Source organism: Engraulis encrasicolus, unplaced genomic scaffold (assembly GCF_034702125.1).
Source record: "Engraulis encrasicolus isolate BLACKSEA-1 unplaced genomic scaffold, IST_EnEncr_1.0 scaffold_31_np1212, whole genome shotgun sequence".
NCBI classification, from domain to species: Eukaryota; Metazoa; Chordata; class Actinopteri; order Clupeiformes; family Engraulidae; genus Engraulis; species Engraulis encrasicolus.
In genome coordinates, this window is record NW_026945610.1 from 1595671 (window position 1) to 1614812 (window position 19142).

General features: G+C 42.9%; 1 protein-coding gene across 1 annotated transcript in view; it reads left to right on the plus strand.

Moving 5' to 3' along the window:
- LOC134443423 (NLR family CARD domain-containing protein 3-like) overlaps positions 1 to 19142 on the plus strand; it is an 80833-nt gene that overhangs the window by 58795 nt on the left and 2896 nt on the right. The window contains exon 3 of the mRNA XM_063193208.1: positions 17771 to 18782. Within this exon, the coding sequence (XP_063049278.1) occupies positions 17771 to 18782 (1012 nt within the window). The remainder of the gene's footprint in view (positions 1 to 17770; positions 18783 to 19142) is intronic.

Here is a 19142-nt window from a genome sequence, read left to right on the forward strand (position 1 = left end):
GCCATAACCAACAGAACAGATGTCACGTGTCAGATGTCACATCCCCACCTGCATTTTTTGCTGTTTGCTATGACTAATCAATGCACTGAGTGTAGTGTAGGCCTATGCCATTAAATTATGCCCAAAAAGTATGCCTATGCCAAAACATTTTTAAACTAAACAATGTCTGCGCAGCCAGGGATTCTCTCTCTTTCTCTCGCTCTCTCTCTTTCTCTTGCTCTCTCTCTCTATCTGTCTCTCGGTCTCTCGATCATTCACTCACTCACTCACACACACACCCGCGTGTTCATATAGGCTAGGAGATGACGTTAATTTGACATAGGCCTAGGTCAACTGCAAGGGACTACTAATTTGTGACTTGAAGTTGACGTGATGTGTGAATAATTACGCTATGCAACAGGCATATTTAGCCGCCCATTGAAAGGCGCATACTCATTTTTGTGCTCATCTTATTGTGGTAGCCTGAATGTGACTGTCGTGCCGAAAAGCGAGTCCCTGCCAGAACAAGAGTGCCCTCATTGAAACCAATGTCATTTTTTGAGAGAAAAATATAGGCTACTCATTTTTGCAGAATGAATTACATAATATATGAACTAAAATATGCTTATGAATATTACTCGTCCTCCACTTAATATGAGCTATTTGACTGAAACCGCAACATTTTTTATGACAATTATTCGATTCCTTTATGGAAATAATAGCCTACTGAAATTGTAACCAGCTCTTTGTAGCCTAATTCTTCCAGAAGGAATGCAGATGCTTTATGGATATGCTTTCCATCCATGCACTCTCCGTGCAGGGGTGGTGGAAAGACACCAAACGTGCCATCACCATCCCCCCGGACCCACGAAACCCACTGCGCTCCGAAGTTGAATTCCTTTTACTACTTTATTGCTATGTGTGCATAAAGCGCATGTTCGATTTGCTGTAATAGGCTACGACCAGTAGCCTCGACGTGTCTGTCTTTTCTTTTCCTTCTTTCAATATTTAGTAGGCTAACATATGTTTAAGCCTAAAAATATAATAAATAAATAGAAATAATTTGGTATCCATGTCTGGTTAGCGTCTATTTGTGGTCTTTGGTTCTCCGCACCATCTTATGACAATGTTGAACAATGTTGAACAAAAAAAACGGATCCACACACGTCATACTCTTTTATTACCTCATATTGTTTTTATTGTATTGATTTTTAATTCTGTGTATAAACAAATAAACGTAGGCTAAACTTTCAGTAAGAGTGAAAATTTATTTTACAAGTAGGCCTACAGAGTTTTAGTAGACAATGCCTATACAGCAGCCTTTACAAGTTGCCTAATGTAGGCTACACTGCAGATAAAGACAGCAGAAAACATCCTTTCTGCCCGGCTTAACCAGAATTGCGTTCCGTCCCTTTCGCTGTGTCTCCTGCGACTCGGTCTGTTGTTTGTGCAGTAGTGCGCTGTTTCCCTTCACCTATCAGTGGGCTCACCACCTAGATCGATGATTTGGTCGATGACTGTAGGCCTATACAGGTGACTGGACACTTAAAATACTTTGTAAGGATTTATTTTTAGGCATAGCCTACTTAGAGTTTGGTTGAATGCCGCCTTTGTCCTGAGTGAATTCTGAATCAAGACCAGACTGCGTTGCTGCCACCCTTGTTGAGTCACTAGCCAACTGCACTTTTTGCACCATGGGATTTACTGTATGGACACGGGAGTAAGGACATTGAAGTAGGGTAGGCTAGGCCTACACCTGGACACTTAAAAGACTTTGTAAGGATTTATTTTTAGGCATAGTTTGATTTTTTGAACGCCTTTTTATTGATCTATGTTTTTATTGCTATTTGTGTAGTGGATAGTGCGCACATCCAGCAAAAAAGCATCAGCAGGTGCCAGATCAAAAAACTGTCACATGTAGGAGCTGGAAAGGACACTGCTTGCAAAAGACTTAATTTATTGGGAGCAACGTTTCGATCATAGATCTTCACAACAAATAAACATTCAAACTTTTGAAACAATATCCATACTCTGCCTTGCATCTCTCGTGTGTGTGTGTGTGTGTGTGTGTGTGTGTGTGTGTGTGTGTGTGTGTGTGTGTGTGTGTGTGTGTGTGTGTGTGTGTGTGTGTGTGTGTGTGTGTGTGTGTGTGCGCGCGCGCTCGTGAAAAAACCTCTTGGCCGCAAACTGTTAAACTCACACGGCTTGGAGGGGCGCTTACATAAATGTCAACTGACTACAGTCTTCAACTGTGTGACGCTATGAATGTTTGTCTGTGGGGGAGGGGGTGATTAAACCCCCACACGGACACAAAAGAGCTCGTGGTGTGACAGGTTATCCAGCCTCCGAAGAAGGAGTCATAGTTCACAAGTGTTCACAAGCACTAATAATAATAATAATAGGCCTAGTCTGTATCCTGAGGATATCCGTTCCTGACATGAATGCAGAATAATAAAATCAAAACACTTGTTTAGGGCTCACGCGTGTGTTATTATTAAATGCCCAATGTTACGTGCAATAGAATGTCGTCGCCAAATTTAAAATTCGATCTCTCTCATGCTGGCGTTACGGGACACACTTAATTACAATGGTGTTCCTGTCTGATTGAGTCGGTTTTAATTGTCTTTACCGGTTCGAATTGTAGGTAGGCCTATGCAAACTGGATTGGGAGATGGTGAATGAAAGACAGAAAAAAGTCGAGTTTAAATTCACATGGTGGTCTTGTTTAGGGCTCACACTTGTGTTATTATCAAATGCCCTATCAAATGCCCAATGCTAAATAAAACATGTAATTTGCTGACTGTATTTCTACTACTACTAAAACTGGGGGATGGACAAGCACGGAAGCACAAACAGACACAGGCAGACGCTTGGAGGGGCGCTTACATACGTAGATGTCAACTGACTACAGTCTTCAACTGTGTGACGGTATGAATGTTTGTCTGTGGGGGAGGGGGTGATTAAACCCCCACACGCACACAAAAGAGCTCTTCCCCCCCCCCCCCAACAACACAAGAGGGAATATTCGCATTGGACGCACTTGTTTAGTCCCTCACAATGTGTAGGGCCTATGCTGGTTGCCATATTAAAATCAGGTTTTAAGAAGAGCACACACAATCGAATCGAATTAACACAATCGAAAGTAGCCTATAGCCAAATATTTTAATTAAATTCGGGCGGTTGGTTGAATCATTCAAATAGCCTAATTAAAAATAGCCTATATAGCCTAGGCTTATAGCCTATATCCCCACCAACAAAAATTATGAAATAATGAAAACAAATTATACTCTGTAGCCGCCTTAACAATAGAAGTAGGCCTAATTAGGCCTATTAATGAATACGTTTGCCAAAAAAATTAGGCCTAAGCAAAAAAAAAAAAAAAAAGAATTTCCCACGGCACTAGTGTGCCACGGCACAGTGGTTGGGAAACACTTATCATACTGTCACAGGTGGGGGGTGCGCGTTTGACAGCGGCACCCCCACTTAATACCAACTACCCCGAGGAGCATTGTACACATCAGGAAACACCAAGACAACAAAGTCATTTAAATCAAGTATTTATTTTCTATTTGGAGACATAGTTCTGTATGCATGTGTGTGTGTGTGTGTGTGTGTGCGCGTGTGTGTGGATGTGTAACCAGTTCTCTGTCCGCGGGGTCCTTAATGGTCCAATGTCTCTGATCAGCACCTCAAACCTCTCACTCGGTCCGTGCGCATCGTAGCCTCCGACAGGTTGGGCGGGGCCACCTGGCTCGTCTGGGCACGCGGAGGCGGATCAGCTGGTGGAGATAGGAGAAGGGTAAACAGGCTTCCAGTCTCTGAATTCGTATGAATAACGCACAGGGGGATGCTAACTCCCATCACCAATTGTGAATAAAATAGGCCTACACAGCACGAGTAACTATAAGCTACTTATTTAAAGGAGCACACGTGAGCAGCACAGCAACCAACACAGCACACATAAAACGATGGTGTAGGGGTGGCCATCCTCGCTGCGCAAAAAGTCTTTTCCGATCGTGCATTCGCTGGGTCCGGGAGTGAGAGAGTGAGTGAGTGACAGACAGAGCGGGCCAGGGGCAGCGCACACAGCGGGGAGGAGGCTTCAAGGTGAAGGCTATGGTGACCAGGCGTGGCACTTAACTTCGGTGGTGAGCGTCCTCCACCACCAGCTTTCCAACGCAACCTCTTCGTGACTCTGGCCGCAAACCTCGTTCAGGCAATATGCCGTCCGCGCCATTCGTAGTCGTCTGTTGCTTGTGTCGTCCAAAGGACCGAACGCGTGCCCCATCTTCTCCTGGCCCCATCCGGATACCGGCGTGCAGCTCACCCCCCTCCCAAGGCTGCCCCCCGGCCGCGGTAGTCTCTCCGACCCTTCTCTCGTGCGGTAGCGTCCTCCTCCGGATCCTCCTCGCCATCTTGCCACCTGCATTCAAAAAGCCCACACCCACCCCGTACACCCAATCACCTTTCTCCCTCTTCCCATTGGCACCTGCAAACATTTGCAATCAGTGAGAATAACAGTTAGTCCAAGTTTGTCACCCCCGTGACAATACGACTGCTGTGTTTTTACAAAAGAAAAGGCAGTGCACAGCCTTTTGTGACACGTTGTGGTGTGACAGGTTATCCAGCCTCCAAAGAAGCAGTCATAAGTGTTCACAATCCGTTCCTGGCATGAATGCAGAATAATAAAAACAAAACACCGTCGACTGGCGGTCTTGTTTAGGGCTCACGCGTGTAGGACTGGGTACCGAAATTCAATTCTTTGATGGAACCGAATTAAAAGCTACGGTTCTACTTGGCATCGAAACGTGCCTTGTCTGTCGGTTCCACGTTTCGGTTCCTGAAGTCTGACTGTCAGAGCCATCAAATGTGTGTTTAAGCACGCGGCCATTTCAGCCAATCACAAGTGTCACAAACTGACCACGCTCCTCCTCTTCCCGTTTCGCACCTCATTGATAAGACAGCTGATTTTCAACCAGCTGATTGTAGGCTACTATTGAGAAACAAAAACATGCCGTCGAAAGCGTGGCTATATTTCAGGAAAGTAGATAAGGAAGGAGCCGGGAGCGCGCTGCAATATCTGCGATAAACTAATAGGCTGTCATGCAAGAATGGCAATACATCCGACCTGTTCAAACACCTGCTCTTGCATTCGATTAATTTGCGTGCAGAGAGTTGCAGCATCTTTACAACGGCAACATTGTCAACCTCCCTCAACTATGCCTGCTGCAATACCGTCAACCTCAACCATGACCTCGACTCTTCAGGAAGATGTCTCTGACTCCTTGGAAACATGTTTTTCCATGAAAAGAGCTAACTTAGAAAGAACTGGTCTTGTGTTGGGGACGTACAAATGTAGGTAGCCTATTGAGACCGTCGGTTTAATTCAAGGGAACAAAGAACACAGCGACAAAAAAGATTTCCTCTCTATCCGGCTGGAGAATAACGCCATTGTTTACTTGAAGTAGCGGCCGCTTAAGGTTAAATAACTGTGGATTGAAAGAACATAAAAACGTTCCGTAAAAACTGTAAAAAGCTAAGAATCTCAGCTTTCGAACAAGCCCTAACACATGTCTGTAGGTCTAGGTTAAGGAGATCGCTGGCTGTTAGGAAAAAAATGATGGAGATTTTTAAAAAAATGGTTGGAAAGCGCTATTTTTTCACTTGCAACAGCGGCCGCTTACAGTTCAATAACTTTTGAATGAAAGAACATAAAAACGTTCCGTAAAAAACTGTAAAAAGCTAAGAATCTCAGCTTTCGAACAAGCCCTAACACATGTCTGTAGGTCTAGGTTAAGGAGATCGCTGGCTGTTAGGAAAAAAATGACGAGATAAAAAAATGGTTGGAAAGCGCTATTTTTTCACTTGCAACAGCGCCGCTTACAGTTCAATAACTTTTGAATGAAGGAACATAAAAATGTGCCGTAAAAACTGTAAAAAGCTAAGATTCGCAGCTTTCGAACAAGCCCTAACACATGTCTGTAGGAGAAGGAGATCGCTGGTTATATATATATATATAGGCCTATACTGTATATCGTTTAGATTAGGACTGNTTAACCCTTTAAGCGCCAAAGTCGCAGAATTGCGACGGCACGTCATCATAGACAAAGCAATCTGTAGATCAAACAAATAGGCTTTATGGTGTTCAGCCGCCCTACCACTAGTTGGCAGACATGTTAGCCTTTGAAACAAGACCAAGAATGACGTCATTTTGTAGTTCGCAGTGTCTATAAAAGCCGTGCACAACGCGGTGCGAGTTCACTTACGGAAGTGGCCATTTCGGAGCTTTCTGTAGAGACGTGCGAGTAGAGTTTCAGCGAATTATTTTCTATCAGCGAATTACTTCACCATGACTAGTAAGAAGTGGAACCGTGATGAAGTACTGGGCATGTTATTTGCCGATTCTGACTCTGAGGGAGAGTTTTTACCTCACGAGGAGGATGATGATCGGACTAACGCTAGTGCTTCCCACGGTGAAACTTCTGAAGGAAACGGTGCCGACATGCGAAGCGAGGATGTTACTCAAGCACCCACACACTCTCACACTCATTCTGTGCCTTTATTCGAGATAAATGAAGGAGGTAGTAGTGGCGAACGCGGTCGTAGCGTCCGTAGAGGTATTGGTCGAGGAATCAGGGGTGGGAGAAGTGGATCTGAGAATGTTAGCATGCGCTCTCTCCAAACAGTCCCCGGCGGTGCGGCAAGTAGCTGCGCTTTGCCTAGTCCTATCCGCGGACGCAATGCTGCTCATGCCGCAGACAATGTTACCCAAGCACACGAACACACTCCTTCTGTCCCTCTATCTGGCTTCTACGGGGTGGGTGTCAGTGGCGAACGTGGCCGTAGTGTCGGTAGAAGAGGTGTTGGTCGTGGCAGGGGTGAGAGAGGACGTAGCATTACTAGCCGCCCTGGGCTTGCCACTGCTGCGAGTAGCCGCGGTCATCAACGTGGCCGGGGAAGGGGCAGACATGTTAGTGGCATCGATGACAGTGACTGGGTGCATTTGCCGAGAGAGGAGGTGTATAATGAATGGATCAAGCCATTCAATGAGCCCGTCGGCTACTTAGGCGAGGCTGACTTGAGCAATGCGTCCCCACTAGCCTTTCTCTCTCAGTTCCTCACAGAGGATTTTTGGAACCTCCTTACAACGGAGACTAATCGATATGCTCAGCAATTCCTGTCCACCCATGAACTGAAGCCCAAATCGCGTTTTCACAAGTGGGATGACGTCACAGTGTCTGAAATGAAGGCTTTTCTAGCCCTACATTTGTGCATGGGGCAGGTGGAGAAGCCTGAAATTGAGGACTACTGGGCGGAGTTTTGGCCAACACACACTCCTGGTTTTGCCAGAGTGATGGCAAGGAACAGATTTGAGCTAATTCTCTCTTTTCTCCATTTTGCCAACAATTCAGAGCAAGTGGGTAGGGGTCAGCCAGGTCATGACAGGCTGTTCAAAGTCCGTCCTGTGCTAGACATGATTATTCCACGATTCTCTGCCCTCTATGGCCCCTTCAAGGAGTTGTCTTTAGATGAGATGACCATTGCTTTCAAAGGCAAGTCCTCATTGAAAATGTACAATCCCAACAAGCCTGACAAGTATGGCTTCAAAGTCTTTGCATTGACTGAGGCTAAGAGTGGGTATGTGCTGGAGTGGAAAATGTACACGCCGGGAGTGGCCCAGAATGACACTGAGTCAGACTTAGGTGCCACACATTTGATTGTTCGCCAGCTCATGGCACCATACAAAAGCAAGGGTCACGAGGTATATATGGACTCATACTATACCTCCCCTGCTGTTGCTAATGAACTGGCAGGGGCAGACACTGGTCTGTGTGGCACAGTGAACTGTGCAAGGCGGGGCATGCCCAGGGGCCTCAGACCGGCAGAGTTGTCACTGAGAAAGGGGGATGACCCCGTTTTCATGAGAAATGGGAAACTCCTGGCCTGTGCTTGGCATGACACAAAACGACTAACAATGCTGTCATCCATCCACGGAAATGCATGTGTGCGCAAGCGCATACGATCTAAGCAGAGCGACACTGGTTTCCGAGACATAAATAGACCTGTCTGTGTGGACAGATACAATTCGTACATGGGTGGAGTGGACACCGCTGACCAGCGAATGAAGACATACATCTTTCCTCACCGCTCAAGGAAATGGTATAATCGCATTTTCAACAACATCATTAGCATCAGCGTGGTCAATGCCCACATCATGTACAAAAAGTGTGCACCTGGTCCACACAAGCCACTGAAGGACTTCATTCAGAATATCATAACTGAGCTGCTTGAGGGCCATGTGAAGAGGGAGGGCAAAAAAGCAGGAAGACCTTCAGTGGCAGGGGGTGAGATGCCACAGAGGCTCACTGAGCGTCACTGGCTCAGTGAGGCTGATGACAGACCAGACTGTGTTGTCTGCTCTGATCGTGCTCGGCCTAAAGGTCGTCGGCAGACTAAGTTCAGGTGTCGTCAGTGTGGTGTAGGTGTCTGTGCTGTGCCATGCTTTGAGAGGTACCATACTGTCAAAGACTACAAACAGTGTCACCTGGACAACTAAGTATTCACTACCCTATAATAAGCAGTATTTTACAACTTTCTCCTGTTTTATTATTGGTTTCCTCCTCATGAATGATGATAAAAGACAAAAAAAGGAGACAAGTTCAAGCACAATTTCAATGTCCACCTTTTCCTGAAAAAATATAGGCAACTTTTGGCATGTGTTTTCCTACTATACGGTAGTGATGAAATAGTAATATTTTACAACATTATTCTGTTATATTGTTGGTTTACTTTTTCCTGATCATTATGTATGAGGATAGAAAGACAAAAAGAAAAAAAAGAAAAAAAAACTGAGTACATAATCACTTATGCCCAATATTTCCTAAAAATAATGAGATTCAAAATGGCCGCCACCTGATGATGTCATAATATGCAAATTAGATCAATAATTTCATACCCCACAGTAACTTTGGATCATGGGCAACATTTTTCTAATTTACAGTAGGCATCTATCTTTAACCCCCTTTCAGCTACCAGCTTTTGAAATATTGATGTCAAAATCCAGTTCTTTCCAAAAAGAATTGTGGCGCCTAAAGGGTTAAGCTTAGATTCACCATGGCGTGAAAGCACAGTGTTGTCGCGGCTACTTGCAGCAGCTGATCATACGGCCCAGTTCTAGTCCCTGTATGGAAATGCGTGCGAGACAGCACCATCGAGCCCCCGTCAAGTTTCATGGATAGGCCTATTTATGAAGCCTAGTTGTGTTAGAACAGTTCTGCAGAACCTAGTAGAAAAGCCCCAGCTGTCGACAGACTGGGTAGCGTAGGCTACATTAAAAAATCATGTCAGGCACGCTTGACATAGGATAAGTAGGCCTACCAGAAGTGAAGTTGCACCGTACAGCAGAACAATTTTAACCCTCAAGGGACCGAGCTGTTTTTGCAACTAATCTGACCGAGCGGGGAAATATATGACCCCAAGGACTTTATATAGGAAAACCACTAAATAGATTTTTTTTGGGGTTCATTCAAATTTGTTTACATCTTGCACATACTTGTCCCTCATCTAAAGCAAAAAAAAAGTGAATTTGAACATTTTATTACTTTGCTAAAAGGTTGTCAAACTTACATACGTACATTTTAAATATGATGTATGCCCTCATTTGCATATGTAAACACCAAAATACAAAAAAAACATCCAATACATTTTTTCTTCTCTCATCATCAGTAATCATCTGAGAAAGTTTCATGGTGATATCTATCATTTACATGTTTTAGCCTATTCACTTGTTGTAGTCTTACCATAATAATACAGTATATTTATGCTAATTATGGAAATTGCTCAAAGTGAAACTTTGAGAAACCAAGCTAAATTCTATCCATTAGGCCCATAGATGACATTTCTGCAATAAAACTTTAGGGTACTCAACATTTCTGGGTTCATGAAATCACAAGATCAGAGAATATGATAATTTACATAGACAAAACCATGTCTCAAACATATAACCTTATGCACACTCAAAATTTCTCTGAAACTTTTTCTGGACATTGTAGCTGTGAAAAGGTGTCTTCCATATATATTAGAGCAAATAAATGATTCAACTGATGCTTCAGCCTTTGTATAGCTATATAATAAGGAAAATTCTAAAAACGCCATTGATTTCTACACTGATGACTAGTTTCCTCCCTCTTTGTTCATCAGGATGACTTCCATTTCATATTCTCATCATGTGTCTAGGACCACTGTGCCATGATATCAACAAATATGGAGCAATAACAGAGGAAATGCTACCTGGGTGCCCTCACAATATGCTTTGTTGGCTATCGCAGGGGTGCCCTATTTATTTATGTAATATATTATATTTTAATACTATAAATGTTTACATTATGAATATTTTAGGTATGCTGACCATGGCCTGCCCCAAGACACAAAATACAAAAAACAGAGTTTGAAAATTACAACAACAATGCACATTATAATGTTGTGTATATCATGGATCCTCTCGGGGTCATAAATGACCCCAGAGGTGTTTTGATTATAAATCCTACATAGATGGTCCAAATCTCACAAAAATCATTCACAACATGTGCAACATATGTATTGACAAACTCCTAAGTTTTTCCGATAAAAATTGCCGGAATGGTGTATGAAAATATGTGCCCGGGGTCATAAATGACCCCAGTTGGTCGCTTTAGGGTTAATCAGACATGAGTACATTTATCAGTATCAAAACCGTTTATTATACTTGCCAAGCCATGCCGAGAGGACAACTTGCAGTATGCAATTAATCATGAATGCTGTATAGAATTAAATGCCTTTAACCCGCCATTGCTTAAAGGGAAAAAACTTTTTTTTGCATGTAGTGCCTTATTTCTGGAATAAAACACATCACTCTACACACCCATACCACTTTTTTCCCATTTGATGCAGTTTGGAAGATTTTGTGTCAGACGGTATCCACTCAACGGTAGCCGTAGGGGCAATATTACCAAGCCCATAAATGACTTGTCCCCACTTTTCAAACGTTGTGCAGATGTGCCATAGTCGAATCAAACACTTCCCGCGTCTGTCACACCCCCGCCTACTTGTTCTCATTTATTTCTGAAAACGGCAATGAAGGCGGCACCGTGACGTCATCGGCTGGCGACTCCATTTATTTTGACAGCCGTAAGCTGGCTGCCATTGCATTGCATGTTGCGGTCTGTGTTTGCAATTAAGCAGTTAGCAAGCAAGGCTGTGAAAACTTCCTCTTTTACAGAAGATGGCAGAAGATTCTGACTTTGAATTCGAAGATGACTTTGTGTATGATGGCCGTCCGTATCGTTTTGAGCCTGAGTATATAGATGAGGAGCTGTTTGAAAGGAGAAGGCAGAGACAGGCTATGGAACAGCGGACCAAGCTACAACCAGTAGCGCGCTCACGAACAGTATCTGGTGGTGCTCTTTTGAACACTGTTCTATGATGAATGAATGTCTGTGCTGTATCGAGTGGAATTTGCGTCTAGGAGGTGAACGGCAGGGTGATTCTAACCAGGCATTCTGTCTTACAACTCTAGAGGATGTTCGTGCCTTGATGAACCGTGGAGTCATAGAAACGTTTTTTCGTGTTCCCAAACTGAACTGGAGGACACAGCCCCAGCCAGCGGGATCAAATGGACAGCTGTCTGTTGAGTAAGTAGCATGATAACGAACGTGTGATGCAGATTTGAATTGTCACCGTTAGACTGTTGCTATTCAGAGTATTGTTCTCACTCATGCATTACTGCATACTAATCAGTGTGATCATTTTTCCATAGGCAATTTTGGCTAGTAGCATATCGAATTGTTCTCGACTGGGCACTTGGAGGGCTACGACTGGGACCAGGCCACAGAAAGGTGATTCCCAGCTGCATCGTGAGCCTTATCAGAAGCAAGTATCCATCTCCCAGCGGAGACTATGTTGGATTCACGGATGCAGAGCTCCTCAGTATATTCGAATAGCATACCTTACACTATTATATTACCTTCAAAAACGTTCATAGGCTACATCCGATAGCCTACCTGCACTGTGATACAACAGGAAATGTCCAAGCCCCGACAGCAGTTGGCAAGCATTGCAAACACGTTTTACAAGTCATTATTGCCTCAATTGTGTTCAGAGGCACTGCCAGAGACTATCAGCTTCTTTTGACAAGCATATACCTAATGCATATATCATACTGAATAGATGTCATTACTATCTATTGTACATTTTATAATAATATCATTACAATCTATTGTACATTTTCAATAAATGGAAAGAACCAAGATCAGTTGTGTTTGGGCTTTATTTGTTCAAAATGTCATTCATAATAAGACATTCATTCGACAACACAGCATAAGCTACAGTCAGACAGTAATGAAAAATGATGAGTCCTGTTTTGTTTTTTGTCCAAGGCCTCTCAGGGGCTTTGAGGTAGTTTGCAAAACCTTGACCTTTTTCCAAGTATTTCAACTAACTGTAAACATATATGTTAAAGTGGCACATATGGTTGTATTCTGAAAAGCCTAACAAAACTAATATGACAGTAAAGTGAATATAATCCAAACAATTTTCATTTAGATTGAGTGTAAACAAAACTACAAAAAAGTGGTAGATGTCTTCAGTCAGTGCAAGAAAACATAGTGTAAATAAGTAAAAAGAGCATTTAGAAAGTTTTTTACAGCGAGTAAAAAAGTAATTGAAAGTCACCCTGTTCCTCTGCTAGTTGAATACTAATTAGATGGACCTGTAACACCTCTAATGGCCCCCACCCCCCTGTCACGTCCCATGCGATAATTGTCAGTATATATTTGAAAAGTAGAAGTTGCAAGGTTTGTAGCGTCCAGGCCAAAACTCTGAGTTATAGATGATTTTGGAGAAGTGTGAAATGGTGACCCCGAAGACCCTTGGGTGTTGGATTCAAAGAAAAAGTCAGTGGGTCTAATAGGGCTTAGCTCTCAATCCTCCAAAGCGACTGGTCCGTCTAGCCACTAAAAAGTTTTTGTCTGGTCTGGCGACTGGAGCAATATTCTATTGCAACGTGGCTTCTTGTACTGCTCTGTGTATGCTATACTAGCATCATCCCTCATCTCCAAGGCACGCTCAATTAGAGTCCTTCTGAAGGTCTGTGTCGTCTTCTGGTAGATAGGCTTGGACACCCAATCCCCTGACTGCCTGGAATATGGGAAGGACCAACGGAGTTCACCTGGGGAAATAAAGATGAAACTTTGTTTATTTACCAGTAGATTGTCAGTGGCAGAACAATTACACACAGGTCCCCCATAGGTTGCAGGGCACCCACCAGCATTACATGTGGGCCCTTGGGCAAATGCTGCATACTGTTATTGACCGTTACGATTCCATTTCAAAGACAACACACAATAAAGCAAAGCGGTCAATCAAATGAAGGTGAATGCTTCCCATACTACTTCAAGCATACACTTTGTGAGACCACCCCCCTCCCCTATTTTAGATATAACCATTTCAGTTGTTCACCTAGAGTGATTGAATACCTTCACACACAGTGTACACAGGTATAAACAAATGTATGGACATATTACCTGCTTTAGTTGTGGCCTGTTGCCTCCCAACATTTTCGTTATGATCCATGATTGCTAATTGTGTCTGAGCCCGCATGGAGTCATAATTGAAGTGCAGTCTTTTTGGGACATGTTTCAGCATCACTGAGTGGTAGGCCTCCAGAGCTCCTGTATAGACAAATGACAGAACACCACATGCACAATAAATAAATAAATACATGATTGAAATTCAGATGCAATGTTTTCAGAGTGTCAGAGTGAACCAGCAAATAACAATATTACAAGAAAGTTATCTACCCTTATACGTTGGTGGCAGACATTTCTAAATGTGGGTGGGGGTGACATAGGTATGTAAGAGGGATGTACCAGTATGCTTGAACAACGTCATCTGCCGCAGGTCATGAAGGAGATTTCGGTTGGTGACTATGTCCTTCAGGGCGGAGAAAGCAGTTGAATCAGGTGAAATCCACTTCTTCCTCTCTTGCTCCTCATCAGACAAGGGGGGGTGGAGACAGGTGTGCTCTGGTACCGGAACCGAAACGAAGGAACCGGAAATGGAACCGGAACCGAAAATTGTCAATCAATACCCAGGCCTACGTGTGTGTGTTATTATCAAATGCCCAATGTTACGTGCAACACAATGTCGTCGCCAAATTTAAAATTCGATCTCTCTCATGCTGGCGTTACGGGACACACTTAATTACAATGGTGTTCCTGTCTGATTGAGTCGGTTTTAATTGTCTTTACCGGTTCAAATTGTAGGTATGCAAACTCCTGAGGATAGCCTACCCGTTCCTGACTTGAATAATGCCGAAATAAGTTAGGGACGGATTGGGAGACGGTGAATGAAAGACAGAAAAAAGTCGAGTTTAAATTCACATGGTGGTCTTGTTTAGGGCGCACACTTCTGTTATTATCAAATGCCCAATGTTACGTGCAACACAATGTCATCGCCAAATTTAAAATTCGATCTCTCTCATACTGGCGTTACGGGACACACTTAATTACAATGGTGTTCCTGTCTGATTGAGTCGGTTTTAATTGTCTTTACCGGTTCAAATTGTAGTAGGTATGCAAACTCTGTATCCTGAGGATACCCGTTCCTGGCTTGAATAGTGCTGAAATAAGTTAGGGACGGATTGGGAGACGGTGAATGCAAGACAGAAAAAAAGTCGAGTTTAAATTCACATTGTGGTCTTGTTTAGGGCTCACACTTGTGTTATTATCAAATGCCCTATCAAATGCCCAATGCTAAATAAAACATGCAATTTGCTGACTGTATTTCTACTACTACTAAAACTGGGGGACGGGCAAGCACGGAAGCACAAACAGACCACAGACTGCAGGCAGACGCTGCTCTGCAAAAGCGGTGCTATACTGCCCCCCGCATTCCGAATGGCCACAGGGTGTAATGATCACGGTACGCTGCCGCGGCTCGGCACGGTAATGAGCAGATTGAAGTTACACCATCTGTACATCTTTTTGTAGCCAAACTTTGTACTCACGTCTGTAAGAATATAGGACAGAATTTCACTGAATATATGTCATCTTTATTGGTCATAATGGCCTCACTGTATTGTGAAAAATGTATGAAAATCTACCATATTGAAAAACAGAGACCATAATGAATTTTGGAGCAGATTTGAGATGACAACCAGATGGTGAATCTTTTTCAATAGGTCTGTAATCTTCTTCTGGTCTGTAATCCACTTTGAAAACCCTAGCAGGACAATAAGTCTAATTTTCCCAGCCATAGACTATGTATGTGCATTTCAATCACAAGTGTCAGCACTTCCTTTTGGATATTACAAATGGACAACTTTATTTTCATTTGTTTTAGTTTAGTCAACCTTTGTAAACATGTATGTAAGGAAATAGGACAGAATAGTACTGAATGTAGTTAATCGTTCATGAATATCACCTCATAGTACAATGTAATAATGCATGAAAACAAGTCATTTTGGAAAATGTCGGCCATATTGAATTCTGAGCAGAAAATGAAGTGGCCCCATATTTGAATTTCTTCCAATAGGGCTTCTAGTCAGTAATCCACAGAGAAAAGTGCAGTAGGACGAAAGGCCTTATATATATATATATATATATATATATATATATATATATATATACAGTTGAGGACGATATTATTAGCCCCCCCCTCCTGAAATTAGACATTTCTCTTGATTTCTCAGTAAGAGTCACCATTATTAACCATTTCTGTTATTCTGGAAACAAATACACTTATGGAGATAATGTTCAATGAGTTGAATTTGGATTTTTCTATTGTTACGATGAGTTTAAACAAAAAAGGGCAAAAATGACAAGGACAAAATTATTAGCCCCCTGATCATTAATAGTCAATATGGCGCCATTTATGAACCAAAACTGATAACAGGCTCTGATAACTTGCTACCTAGGTTGGCACATGCCCCACTAGGGATTTTGGCCCATTTCTTCACTGCTAAGTGTTCTAGCTGGTCCAAATCGCATGGATGCTGAGCATAGACATTAAAGGGACAGTTTGGTCAATTTCAACATGCAGTTGTAATGCTCACACTACCCTGGACTTGTCAGTGCCTGAGATTTTTTTTCTTCTTCTTCAGCCGTTTCTGAGATCCTGGTCATTGTAATGGGGGCAGCTCTTTGTTTACATTTCAAAAAAAAACATTTTTATTTATTCCCAAAAACATCCAAAAGGTTATAAAACATCAGCAGACAACTAGCAAACAGCAGTACCTTTTGGGAAAATATTTGGAGTTGGCCTATGTTTCATTTTTTAAAAATGTAAACAAACACTGCCCCCATTAGAATTGCTCATATCTCGGAAAGGGCTGAGCCGAAAAATGTGGCATCACCAGGTACTGACAAGTCCAGGGTAGCGTGAGCAATACAACAGCACTTTGAAATTGACCAAACTGTCCCTTTAACCACAGACTCTCAGTGGGATTGAGGACTAGACTATGAGCGGGTGATTCCAATATCATGGTTTTAGTGTCCTTGAAGAACCTCTGAACTAATCTAAATGTATGCTTTGGGTTACAATGTTGTTGGAAGACCCAGCAATCCAGATTCAGACCCAGACTCCCTGTGTCTGAGGCTGAATAACACACTAAACTTGATGCCCCACCACTATGTGTAACTGTGGAAACTGCTTAGCCTCATTAGACCAAAGAAGCATTTGACACCTGCCTAGATGATTGTTATTGACCTGGCCTCACCTGGAGGTTTCCCCCCCCCCAAGAAAGACAGTTGTTAGGGCTTGTCATCATATTGGGCTTTGGGGCCATCATCACAGAAGAACACCTTTACTAAAGGCAGTGCATATCAGAGTGTTATTGAGCTTTGCCTGTGAACATTTGAAAGTCAAAAATGAGTTTTGAACGTCTCTGCTTTCATCTGATGATATTCAATTGCACCTGCTTTGATGCATAGGGATAGGCCTTGAATCGTTATAAGATGGTTTCCACAATTAAACATGGTGGTGGATGCATCATTCTGTGGTAGCCTCAACCACAGGAAACCTTGTTTGGTTGTACGGCACCATAAAAACAGAAAATTATGATAGAATGTGGAGAGTGACCGTGTAAAAATATGCTCATAGAGGAAGCTAAGATCTTCACTGGATCTTTCAATAAGATAATAACCCAAAACTTGCATCCAAAATAGTTCAAATGTTCTTCAAGGATACTAAAACCATGGTCATGGAGTGGTTCAGACCTCAATCCTTTAGATAGTATTTGAAGAGTGCTGAAAATGAATGTCCATCTTCAACATCCATGCAATTTGGACCAGCTTAAGTATTTGCAATGAAAAAAATGGACCAAAATCCCTGGTAAGACATGTGCCAACATAGTTAACAACTAATTAAAGTGCCTGGTGTCAATTTTTGTTCATAAATGGCACTGTATTGACTATTAATGATAAGGGGGCTAATAATTTTGTCCTTGCCATTTTTACACTTTTTTGTTTAAACTCATTGTGAAAATGGAAAAGTCCAAATTTAACTTATTGGATACTATCTCCATGGTGTATTCGTTTCCAGAATAACATACATTTATTAATAATGATCATTCTCAATGATCAATGAAGAGATATGTCTAATTTCAGGAGGGGGGCTAATAATATCGTCCTCAACTGTATGTGTGTGTGTGTGTGTGTGTGTGTGTGTGTGCGTGCACGCACTCTTGACTGTGTGTAAGTGGAGAAGAGGATATATCACAAAATATCAAAACAATGCACTTTTTTGTCATGCACAGTGTCCATCCTGATCCATTTAGTATGGAGATACAACAGGCCCACAAATCACACCTGCTGGAGAGGTCCAAGTGTCTGATGGAGGGACTCACACATCAGGGAAGCTCCACACTGCTCAGGAAGATCTACACTGACCTCTACATCACACACGGCGGAGGATGGGGGGTCAATGAAGAACACGAGATCAGACAGATAGAGAGGGCATCCTGGAGAGAAGCTGCACAAGGCAGGCCAATCAAATGCAGTGACATCATCAAACACTTATCTGAAAAGGTCAGTCAGTTGTCTAAACAAGCCAAACAGATGTCTAAGCAAGTCAAACCTATTGGAATAGTGCTGACAAAGGGAGTGGCTGGCATTGGAAAAACCGTGTCTGTGCAGAAGTTCATTCTAGACTGGGCTGAAGGAATGTCCAATCAGCATGTCAACTTCATATTTCCTCTTCCTTTCCGAGAGTTGAACCTGATGAAGGAGAAAACCATCAGTCTAGTTGATCTCATTAGGCACTTTTTCTCATATGTGAAGGATCCAAGAGTCTTCACCAGTTTAGAGAACAGGGTCATGTTCATCTTTGATGGTCTTGATGAGTGTCGACTTCCTCTAGATTTTCGCTCCAACCCAGAGTGCTGTGACGTGACAAAGTCAGTTCCAGTTGACGTGCTGCTGACAAACCTCATCAAGGGAAACCTGCTTCCCTTTGCTCTCCTCTGGATCACCACCCGACCAGCAGCAGCCAATCAGATTCCTCTGGAGTATGTCAGCCACGTGACAGAAATAAGGGGATTTAACGACCCACAGAAGGAAGAGTACTTCAGGAAGAAGCTCAATGATAAGAAAATGGCCAGCAGAATCATCGCTCACCTGAAGTCATGCAGGAGCCTCTTCATCATGTGCCACATTCCGGTCTTCAGTTGGATTTTAGCTACAATAGTGGAGAAAACATCAGATGGATCAGGAAGTGTAGAGATGCCCAGGACTCTCACTCATATGTACACACACTTCCTGATCATTCAGGTCAGAATTAAAAATACCAAATACACAGAGCTAGAAGAGAGAAACGAAGAGATGATTTTCAAACTGGGCAAACTGGCTTTCCAACAGCTGGAGATGGGAAATCTGATCTTCTATGAGGAAGACCTAAGGCAGTGTGGCATTGATGTCACAGAAGCATCCGTCTACTCAGGAGTGTGTACTCAGATCTTCAGAGAGGAGGCTGGACTGTACCAGGGGAAAGTGTTCAGCTTTGTGCATCTCAGTATTCAGGAGTTTCTGGCAGCGTTATATGTGTTTCACTACTTCATCAGCAGAGAGAGAAAAATGCCTGATCAAACCTCTCAGCTCTCGGATTTGTTCAGAGCTGCAACACTTCATGAC